General features: G+C 43.9%; 1 protein-coding gene across 1 annotated transcript in view; it reads left to right on the top strand.

The window, feature by feature from the left end:
* Positions 1–12,022, top strand: part of TADA2A (transcriptional adaptor 2A) — a 57,326-nt gene that overhangs the window by 21,984 nt on the left and 23,320 nt on the right. Inside the window, exons 9-11 of the mRNA XM_015823306.1 lie at positions 2,857–2,920; positions 9,162–9,205; positions 10,931–11,041. Of these exons, the coding sequence (XP_015678792.1) occupies positions 2,857–2,920; positions 9,162–9,205; positions 10,931–11,041 (219 nt within the window). The remainder of the gene's footprint in view (positions 1–2,856; positions 2,921–9,161; positions 9,206–10,930; positions 11,042–12,022) is intronic.

A 12,022-nucleotide genomic window follows, 5' to 3' on the forward strand; every position in this document is an offset into this window, starting at 1 on the left:
TCGCTCCCACGTAACACCGCTGCTGCGCGAGCTGCATTGGCTGCCGGTGGCCTTCCGGGTGCGCTTCAAGGTGCTGACTATCATCTTTAAGGCGCTCCATGGCAGCGGACCGGGATACCTTCGAGACCGCCTTCTGCCACAGATTACCTCCCATCGGCCAGTACGCTCCCACAGGGTGGGTCTCCTCAGGGTGCCGTCGACCAGACAGTGCCGGCTGGCGATCCCAAGGGGGAGGGCCTTCTCTGTGGGAGCTCCCACCCTCTGGAATGAGCTGCCCCCAGAGATCAGGGTGATCCCTGATCTCCCTTCCTTCCGCCGCGCCCTCAAGACATGGCTATTCCAACAAGCGGGACTGGCCTAGGGAAATTTTTAGAGGGGTTTTAATTATATTTTAATTAGACAATATTTAAATATTTCTTTTTAACTAATTTTAATTTTGTAATTTGTCATTGGTGTAGTTTTAACTGATTGTCAGCCGCCCTGAGTCCGCAAGGAGAAGGGCGGGATATAAATTCAATAAATAAATAAAATAAATAAATAAATAAATAAATAAAAATATGAGTCAGTTGCCAGGCATCTGAATTTTGATCACATGACCCTGGGGATGCTGCAACAGTTGTAAATGTGAAGAACAGTCCTAAGTCACTTTTTTCAGTGCCATTGTAACTTTGAATAGTCACTAAATGAACTGTTGTAAGTCGAGGACTACCTGTATTATTATTATTATTATTATTATTATTATTATTATTATTATTATTATTATTATTATTATTATATTATTATTATTATATTATTATTATTATTATGGATCATTGCACAGTCAGCCAGATGTTCAGACTGGATTTGGCATTTTGTCTACCTATCGAGTCCTTACCCAGGACCTGGGATAGGCAGATGTGGATGTTTGATGGTATTACAGATATCGTCGCAGGATGGAAGCAGTTCCTAGTAAGGCCACCTTTTGCAATTGACTAATGGCGAATTTGTCAATGCCGATGATGGTGTCCAAGTGGTGCTCCAGTTGTTTTGGGATTGCACCCAAGGCGCCTATTACTATTGGTACTACTCTTGCTTGCTTTTGCCACAGTCTTTCTATTTCTATTTGTAGGTCTTTGTATTTTGTTATCTTCTCCAGTTCTTTCCCGTCTATTCTGCTGTCTCCAGGCACTGCCACGTCCACTATCCAGACTTTTTTGTCTTTCTTATCGACAATTGTTAAGTCCGGGCTGTTATGTTGCAGGTGCTTGTCTGTTTGAATTCTGAAGTCCCAGAGCAGTTTAATTTTATCATTTTCTATGACTTTCTCTATTTTATGATCCCACTAGTTCTTGCTTACAGGCAAATGATATTATTATTATTATTATTATTATTATTATTATTATTATTATTATTATTATTATTATTATTATTATTATTATTATTATTATTATTATTATTATTATTATTATTATTATTATTTCTATTATTATTATTACATTTATTTGCCATCTATCTCGCCAGGCAGTTGCTTTAGGTGGCTCATAACACTAAAAAAAAAAAACAATGAAGAAACGGACATTTAAAGAAAGTGAAAGCAAAATAATAGAACAATCAAACAAACAAGGAAAAAGAAAACAAAGAAAATATGTTGATATGATTAGCAAAAAAGAGGAGAGCCGAGAGCAGGGGGGGTGGGAGGTGGAGTCTGTTGTCAATCTAGCAGCCACCCCCAGAGTCGAATTCCCCCTTTGGGTCCCCAGGCCAATTTGCAAAGCCAAGCTCTTTAGGCTCTTATGGAAGGTGATTGGGATCTGCAGTAGGCCATCTCTGCCAGCCCAAAGATTTATGGTATCAATAGAAGATAATATTTATAGCTCAGGGTCCTTGGTGCTCTCTGAGTCCTTGGTGCTCTCTGAGCTTGGTTGTTTTCTTGCAGACATTTCATTACCTAACTAGGTAACATCATCAATACTAAGAGCAATACCTAGCTGGATAATGGAACGTCTGCAAGAAAATCAAGAATCAAGATCACGTGAAGCGTTAATACCACTTTACAATGCCTTGGTAAGGCCACACTTGGAATACTGCATCCGGTTTTGGTCACCACGATGTAAAAAAGATGTTGAGACTCTAGAAAGAGTACAGAGAAGAGCAACAAAGATGATTAGGGGACTGGAGGCTAAAACATATAAGGAAAGGCTGCTGGAATTGGGTATGTCTTGTTTAATGAAGAGAAGGACGAGGGGGGGACATGATAGCATCTGCCAGTATCTCAGGGGCTGCCACAAAGAAGAGGGAGCCAAGCTAGTCTCCAAAGCGCCTGAAGGCAGGACAAGAAGCAACGGATGGAAACTAACCAAGGAGAGAAGCAACCTAGAACTAAGGAGAAACTTCCTGACAGTTAGAACAATTAACCAATGGAACAACCTGCCTCCAGAGGCGGTGAATGCTCCAACACTGGAAGTTTTTAAGAAGAGACTGGACAGCCATTTGTCTGAAATGGTATAGGGTTTCCTGCCTGAGCAGGGGGTTGGGCTAGATAGAAGACCTCCAAGGTCCCTTCCAACTATTATTATTGTTATTATTATTACTATTATTACTATTCCTATTATTAAAACAGCTCAGCTCAGAGAGCACCAAGGACCCATTTGAACATACGTAGGCACGGAGTCTCACATGACCGTGCTTTGGAAGAGATTCTTTTCCAAGCAGGATTTGGATCACCTTGTTGTGTTCTTCTCCGCACTGTAAAGAAAACAGGCAACTGCTGTGACGATGTGGAAGATCAGTGTTGTAATCCATTCCCCGCATGAAGGGTTTTTATTCTTTTCGTCTCTCTTTTCTCCCGTTCCCCCCCCCACCTTGAACTTTTCACAGCTTTGAAGATTGCAGTCGTAGATATCTACCACTCTCGGTTAAAGGAAAGGCAAAGGCGGAAAAAGTGAGTTTTTGGTAATTCCCCTCCCCCCCCATTCTTTCACCACTGTTAAAAAGTTCCTTGGCTCTTAATTGCAGTTTTCTACTAGCATTTCAAAAGGGATAACTATGACACAACACAGCTCAGTTCTGTTAATTGCTCCATTGATACATGTACGAGTAGTTCTCGATTTACGACCACAACTAAGCTGAAAATTTCCATTGCTAAGCAAGACAGTTGTTAAGTGAGCTTTGCCCCATTTTACGACCTTCCTTGCCTCTGTTGTTAAATGAATCACTGCAGTTGTTAAGTTAGTAACCTGGTTGTTAAGAGTATCTGGCTTCCCCATTGACTTCGCTTGTCGGAAGGTCGCAAAAGATGATCACACAACCCCCAGACACTGCAACCGTCATAAATACAGACCAGCTGCCAAGTGCCTAAATTTTGATCACATGACCGTGAGGATGTTGCTACGGTCGTAAGTGTGAAAAACAGGCCTAAGTCACTTTTTTCAGTGCATTGTAACTTTGGACAGTCACGAAACGAATGGTTGTAAGTCAAGGATTACCTGTAGTGGGAAAGGATAGTGATAGATATATCATAGGCATCAAATGGGAGGTACTGATGAGGGTCCATGAAAGATGGAGCGGGAGCTGTGTGCCAGGTGTTTATACTCTTTTGATAACTTAACAGTTGTTTGAAAAGTAGGAAGTTTGGATATGATTAAAGCAAAGATGCTTTCCCTTCCACTTGTATGGCCAATCAGGCCCTCAGAATCCTCTTTTTGTCCCTCTTCTCCAAAAACCAAGTTTGTCACGACAGGGGCTTACTGTTCATTTAGTACAGTGGTGGCGAACCTATGCCACGTGTGCCAGAGGCAGCACTCAGAGCCCTCTCTGTGGGCACGAGCGCCATGCCCTGGAGATGGCAACCGTCCCTCTTCAACCAGCCACCTGCTAACTCGCCGAGGTCCCACATGGCCGCATGCATCCCAGCATGGCTGGTTTCCCTCCCTCTCCCCCGTCCCATCCCTCCTGGCCTCGCATGCTCTCCTTTTCCCGGGCACGACCCACTGCATCTATGCTTCTCTGAACTGCTGGTGGCGGGCTGCGGAGCCCCACAGTGCGCCGGTTGAGAGGCTGGCAGGCTGTGGCTGCTGACGGACACTGTTGGCCCCCATGCACTCGCTGGCCTCTGTGTGCGGGGGCCGATGGTGTCAGGCAGTAGCCGCCCCGGCCCCTGCCTTGCCTTGCCCTGCGACAATGGCACCCCTGCCCTGCCTCACCTTGCCTTGCCTCACCCCGCAGGACAAGCCTCCTGCCCACTGCCCCACCTGCCAGATCCACCTGGATCTCCCCCAACCCTGCCCGGCCCCCACAGGCATCCCTCCCCACGAGCAACATCGAGGTGACCACGCCCACCTTGGCCACACCCACCCAGTCTGGCATGACCATCATAGCCGCACCCACCCAGTGGGCCACGCCCACCTGGCACCCGGCGATAAATAAGTGGTTTTTGGGTTGCAGTTTGGGCACTCGGTCTCTAAAAGGTTCGCCATCACAGATCTAGTAGAAATCCCAAAGGTGCTTTTTCAATAGGCAACCGGACTTCCTTGTTTTTTTCCTTTTCTTTTCTGTCTCCAAGGGGAAAAAACAAGGAAGTCCGGTTGCCTTTTGAAAAAGCACCTTTGGGACCTCCATGACCTGGATGACTAAGAACCTCTATAGACATTTACATAGTAGAAAACGAATCCTCCCTCCTAGAAACTTTGAGGATATCGTCAGACTCCTTGCCTCCCAAACTGGAAGCAATCAATCTGAAGAACAAGAATTAAAAAGCTCTGATGAACCATATTAATTAGAAGGAAGTTTAAGGCTAAGGTTGCAACACAAGAATTCCACTGACTGCCCTACTTCCAAGTGAGACAGTCAGACACCCATACAAACATAGAAATGACAGTGCAATTATCAGATGGCAAACCTCTTCTGTTTGCTTCCACTTTTTCTGTGCTGGTAGTTAATCTCTTTTGTAAAAGAAAGGTACTCTTAAATCTGTTTACAAGTAGTCCTTGACTTACCACAATTCGTTTAGTGACCGTTCAAAGTTACAAATACAAGTAAAAAGTTAAGAGCCCTGGGGGCGCAATGATTAGAACACAGCATTGCAGGCCCACTGCCAGGAGTTCGATCCTGACTGGCTCAAGGTTGACTCAGCCTCCCATCCTTCCGAGGTCGGTAAAATGAGGACCCAGATTGTTGGGAGGCAATAGGCTGACTCTGTAAACCGTTTATTGAGGGCTGTGGGGCAGTATATAAGTCTTAAGTGTTATTGCTATTGCTACAACGACACTGAAAAAAGTGACTTATGACCAGTCCTCACATTTAACAACTGTTGCATCATCCTGGCGGTGATACGATTGTGATTTGGGCCCTGGACAATTGTTGCGCATTTATAGCAGTCGTAAGATCTCAGGGTCATTTCATCTCCATTTGCGACCTTCCCAACAGGCAAAGTCAACGGGGAAGCTAGCCGAGAGGATCCCAGGTCATGTTCCTGTGATGTCTCGCTTAAGGACCACAGCAAAAAAGGTTCTAAAATTAAGTGGGACCATGTGATGTCTCATTTAATGACCATATCATTTAAAGATAAATTTTCCAGTCCCTGATGTGATGGTATGTCAAAGACTATCTGTACCAGGGGTCTTCAAACTTGGCCCTTTTATGACTTGTGGACTTCGACTCGCAGAATTCCTGGCTGAGGAATTCTGGGAGTTGAAGCCCACAAGTCATAAAAGGGCCAAGTTTGAAGACCCCTGATCTGTACTGTCTGAGTGATTGATATTCCTCTCAGTGGGAGAAGCAAGTCCCAGATGCCAATGTTCATTAAGACAGGGGTCCCCAACCTTGGCTGGGTGAGGAATTCTGGGAGTTGAAGTCCCACAAGTCTTAAAGTTGCCAAGGTTGGGGACCTCTGCATTAAGAGATATAGGCTGTGCATAACTAGACACAGGAAGTCCTTGAGTTACGGCCACAATTAAACCCAAAATTTATGATGCTAAATGAGACATTTGTTAAATGGGTTTTGCCCCATTTTACGATCTTTCTTGCCACCGTTGTTAAGTTAGTCACACAGTTGTTAAATGAATCTGGCTTCCCCATTGACTTTGCTTGTCAGAAGGTCCCAAAAGAAGTGAGCCCGGTACACTAAATTGTCATAAATATGAGTCCATTACCAAGCGTCTGGATTTTGTTCCCGTGACTGTGGGGATGCTGCAATGGTTGTAAAGTGTGAAAAATGGTCATAGGTTATTTTTTCCAGTGCTGTTGTAACTTTGAATGGTCACTAAATAAACTGTTGTAAATCAAGGACTACCTATATAAGCACATCTGGGACTGCCTAGATCAGGGCTTTTCAACCTTTGCACCCATTGTACCACTTTTAGGATATGGCAACATCCGAGTACCACCAGTCGCCTAGCAAGGTGTCAAAAACCTGACGACCAAAAAAAAAAAAGGGAAAAAGTGATAAAGTACAGGTAGTCCTCGACTTACAACAGTTCGCTTAGTGACTGTTCGAAGTTACAATGGCACTGAAAAAAGTGCCCCCCAAGCCACAGCCAAGCAAGACACCTGCCTGCCCGCCCGGCGGCACTCTTCCTCCTGTTTCATTGTTGTGAGCATTTCTGTTGTGGATTGGCAGCGGGGATGGGGTGGGGGGGTGTTTGGTTTTTATTGCCCCCGTCTGCTGGGTGGTTGCAGCAGGTTTTGGTCACTTCACATGACCCTGGGATACTGTGACTGTCATAAATATGAATCAGTTGCCAAGCATCTGAATGTAAATCACAAGACCCTGGAGATGCTGCAACATTCCAGCTGATCGGCGCTTCTTCTGGGCTCAGCAGAAGCGCCAGGATCAGTGCCAAGCTCCAGCTGGAGCCTGACGCTGATCCTGGCGCTTCCGCTGAGCCCTGACAGCCCCGAAGAAGCGCTGATCCTGACGTTCCCGCTGAGCCCTGATCGCCCTGCAGCTCCAGCCATCTCTCGCTCAGGCTTGTGCGGTGCTGCCACCGGTTCAGCTCATTCCCCTCCCCCGCTACCACTTTTCTAGGATGGTCGCGTACCACCTGCCAGGTGCCAATGTACCACGGGTGGTACCCGTGGTTGAAAAGCCTTGGCCTAGATCAGTGTTTCTCAAATTTGGCAGCTTTAAGATGTGTGGACTTCAGTGCCCAGAATTCCCCAGCCAGCATGGGGGAGCTTGAAGCTCTCCATGTCTATGGAGATTCTCAGTCATCCAGGTCATGGTTGTCCCAAATGTGCTTTGAAGACGTTTCGCTTCTCGTTCAAGAAGCTTCTTCAGCTCTGACTGGATGGTGGGGAATGGGAGGATTTATACTCCTTGCAGACAGCAAAGTCCACATTTTGATCAGAGAGGACTGCTGCTTTGAAAGAGGGGTCAAAGAGGTCATCTGTGTCAAAACTAAACAGACGTCTCTCAACAGAAGGGGAGGGATATGACATCATCTATCTCCAGTCTACAACACGGTCCTTTCATCAATTCCCAGAAGGCTCCACACCCATTTCAACCACTCAGGTGATCCTGACGACACAGATAAGCCTCCAGGTAGCATCATCAACTCTCTAAAAGAAGGCAAATGACCAGCTGTCTGCAAGGAATATAAATCCTACCATTCCCCACCATCCAGTCAGAGCTGAAGAAGCTTCATGGATGAGAAGCGGAAACATCTTCAACGAAAAACAAGAAAGTCCAGTTGGCTCATGAAAAAAGCACCTTTGGAACTTGATGCTTAAAGTTGCTGAGCTTGAAAAATACTGCTGTAGATCAGTGTTTCTCAACCTTGACCACTTGAAGCTGGCTGGAGTTCAGCTCCCAGAATTCCCTAGCCAGGTTGGCTGGCTGGGGAATTCTGAGAGTTGAAGTCCACCAATCTTCAGTTGGTCAAGGTTGAAAAACACTGCTGTAGATCGGGGGGGGGGGACGATGGCCCTTTTATGGCTTGTGGACTTCAACTCCCAGAATTCCTGAGCCATACTGGCTCAAGGAATCTGGGAGTTGAAGTCCACAGGTCATAAAGAAGCTATCATTCCCCGCCTCCGAGGTAGATTCTTGCAGTTAAGTCTACTATCTATAGCAGTGATGGTGAACCTTTTAGAGACCGAGTGCCCAAACTGCAACCCAAAACCCACTTACGTATCGTCGGGTGCCGGGTGGGTGTGGCCCATTGGGTGGGCAGACTGGGTGGAACTAAAAAGTTCAATCAATCAATTCCAACTTTGCGAGATCTTTTTTTTCCCGCGAGAAGTTGCAATTGATTGATTGAACCTTTTTTTTTTTGCTTTAGGCAGAGGCCTAAAGTGAGAAGGTTTTATAAAATCCAGCTGAAGGCCTAGGATTGGGGCAACGGCGCGCGTGCCCACAGAAAGGGCTCTGCGTGCCACAGGTTCGCCACCACGAATCTATAGAATTAGCACCAAAATGAAGAATAGAAGCTGGAAGTAAATGTAGTCAACTTGATAAAACTGGAAAACACAAGTCCCCCGTCTTCTTTGCTCATTGCTCCATGCCAGGCATTTTTCCCAGCCACCTGGAAACTTGTTTTAGTGTGATTTTATGAAAATCTGAGACAGTGTTAAGGCAGCCTTTACACCTAAAGTGATGGGAATCTGTTTGGAGGTAATTTACTTGCAGATTTTATCTCCTGCATGCAAACAGCTAACACCATGTCAATACAAGACTGTCATTTGGTACTGCTGGCAATGTTCGCTTTAGGGATTTGAAAAAGTAACTTCTAGCTTGGGCATTTGTTAAAAATTAAATGACGTTGTGGAATGGTCAGCCCATTAAAAATGGAGGCCCTACTTTGAACAGGTCCTTGGAGCTAGAAACCTCAAACAACAGAGTGGGTCCCTCAGCATTTTTTAAACACACACAAACAAACACACACACACACACACACACACATAAACACCTGGCTAAGGTTTTAAAAATAAAATTTTCCCTCCAATAAGCAACCTCATGTTCCTAGCCTGTCACTCTGCTAACTGAGTAGTCCACCCTGCCTAGAAGGAAACTTTTCTGCCTGTTCCAACAAATCCTATCAAGTGTTTGTCCAGCCTTTTTGGGGAGATCATGAAGGGAAATATGATGCCATTTCCTCGGAGGGTGTTATTATTGTTGGTGTTATTTGCTGCTGGTGCTTGTTCATGATTGGAAATACTACTAATAAGCATCTTTTAACTTACAGAGTCATAAAAGACCATGGACTAATCAATCTCAGAAAGTTCCAGAGTAAGTACCTGAAGTCGTTGAGCTTAATTTCATGCTGCCTCTCTAAAAAAAACAGCACCACTGCATTTCCCCTTTAACTACAGCTTGTGCTTTATGTAATTATATCTGAGGTAAATGAAAGGCAAATTGGAGGCTTTCAGGACAAGAAAACATCTGCTCATCTAGATCTTTTGTGTTATTGAAGCAGACTTGGGTGAGAAATCTCTGGGAGTGCCAAGAAAAGCCGTATCTGTTTTTAAAATATGAAATACAGGTAGTCCTTGACTTATGACCATAACTGAGCCCAAAATTTCTGTTGCTAAGCTAGATAGTTGTTAAGTGTTACTATCTTTCTCGCCACAGCTATTAAACGTGAATCAGTACAGTTGTTAAGGTAAGTAACACAGTTGTTAAGCAAATCTGGCTTCCCCGTTGGCTACGGGACTCGGGTTTGGCTAGTCTAAAGAAAAGAAGAAATAGGGGAGACATGATAGCAGTATTCCAGTATCTGAGGGGCTGCCACAAGGAAGAGGGGGACACTTTGTTCACCAGAACATCAGAGGGCAGGACGAGAAACAATGGTTGGAAACTGATCAAAGAGAGAAGCAACTGGAATTAAGGAGAAACTTCCTGACAGTGAGGACAATCAACCAGTGGAACAGCTTGCCACCAGAAATCATGGGCGCTCCATCACTGGAGATTTTTAAGAAGAGACTAGACATTCGCCTGTCTGGGAGAGTATAGGTTCTCCTGCTTGAGCAGGGGGCTGGATAGAAGACCTCCAAGGTCCCTTCCAGTTTCTATTCTATTCTATTCTATTCTATTCTATTCTATTCTATTCTATTCTATTCTATAGAATGTGGCAAAAGATGATCACATGAACCCCGGGACACCGTCATAAATATGAACCAGTTGCCAAGAATTTTGATCACTTGCTGCAGTGGTCGTAAGTGTGAAAAACTATCATAGGTCACTTTTTTCAGTGCTGTTGTAACTTTGAACAGTCATTAAATGAACTGTTATAAGTCAAGGACTACCTGTATCCATTTTTAAAATGTGCAGTGTTCCTTTACAGTGGAAAATGAAGTTTATGAAGTTTCTGCTGTTTACTCCCACTTTCCAGCAAAAACTGGAAAGAATGGCTCTGCTTAATGACTGCTATGTTTGCTTAACTGTCGCAAAAAAAGTTCATAACATCAGGTCGGTCATATTGATGTCCCATTTTATGACCATCTAGACTTACGACTTATGATGCTAAGTTGAGGACTATTTATAAAGGAGAAGGCGATGTTGGCTACTTCTGTCTGATTTTAGCACTATGTAGCGTGTTTTCCCGAAAATAAGACAGGGTCCTATATTAATTTTTGCTCCAAAAGATGCATTAAGGCTTATTTTCCAGTTAGGGCTTATATTCTGGGAAATACAGTACTAAACGCATCTGTCTGGTTGACGATCTTAACTGGGCTTATTTTTGGGTGGGGCTTATTATTATGAGTGTCCTGAAAAATCATGTTGGGTGGGGCTTAATTTCCGGCTGGGAATTATTTTTGGGGAAACACAGTAATGTGTTATGAATTCTGGGATTGCAGTCTGAACCAGGAGTGTCTTTAGGCATCCTTGCCGCAACCACACGGTTTTGGCCACCATCTTTTTTGCCTCCCCCCACCTCCAGATACCTTGATCTCAGCTTATCAGGACAGCTGGGAAAATATGACTCAATAGACAATTTCCTTCTTTGTTTTGCAGTTCTGGAAAGGAGATACCCAAAGAAAGTTCAAGATCTCTATGAGGCAATGAGGCGCTTTGCAAGAATATTAGGACCAACCGAACATGATAAACTCATAGAGAGCCACGCATGTAAGGCACTTTCAGGTTTTCTAATTCATATTTATTTACCTTTTCACTGGTGCAAGGATCAGCCATGAAGGTAAAAAGCATCTTTGATATAGAATTGCTACGTTTCTCGCCACAGAACGAAAGATAGAAAATACCTGTTTAGCGAAGGATGATCTGTTATTGGAGAAGGGTGTAAGGTAGGAGCTTCAGTAAGATATTCAGAAAAAAAAGGGTAGTAATGCACAGACCGACAGATTTTATTTGCTTTTGTCTTCATTTGATTGTTGTTTAACCATTTATGTTTAGTTACTAAATTTGTTTGCAGTCCATCTTGCCGCAAAGCAACTCTACCTGTCATAGAATATTTCAATAAGTCAGTTTTTTTAAAAAAGGGATAAAATAACCATGTTAAAACATTCAATATCAAACTAAAAAGGATAAGGAATAAATGAATGCAACATTCCTCTAGTTACAACAATTCACTTAGTGGCTATTTGAAGTTACAACGGCACTGAAAACAGTGATTTATGAGCATTTTTCACACTTACGACCATTGCAGCATCCCCATGATTACATGATCAAAGTTCAGATGCTTGGCAATTGATTCATATTTGTGACAGTTGCAGTGTCCTGGGGTCATGTGATTTCCATTTGCGACCTTCTGACCAGCAAAGTCAATGGGAAAACCAGACTCAACGACCATGTTCCCAATTTAATACCTGCAGCGATTCACTTAACTGTGGCAAGAAATGTTGTAAAATGGGACAAAATTCACTTCACTAAAGTCTCACTTAGCAAGAGAAATTTTGAGCTCAAATTGAGGTCGTAAATTGAGGACTGCCTGTTTAACACAATTGAAAATCTTCCCCTGGTTCCTGGAGGAAAGAGTACCAGGGTTAATTTATTTTATCTGCTTTTAGTTGATGAGTCTGCTTAAGCCCTTCAATTATAAAATATATTGACCAGAATGCATATTACTGTATAGCTGGTTTGGATGGATTT

The sequence above is a fragment of the Protobothrops mucrosquamatus genome, unplaced genomic scaffold (genome assembly GCF_001527695.2).
Source record: "Protobothrops mucrosquamatus isolate PMUCROS unplaced genomic scaffold, P.Mucros_1.0 scaffold1829, whole genome shotgun sequence".
In the NCBI taxonomy this organism is placed as follows: domain Eukaryota; kingdom Metazoa; phylum Chordata; class Lepidosauria; order Squamata; family Viperidae; genus Protobothrops; species Protobothrops mucrosquamatus.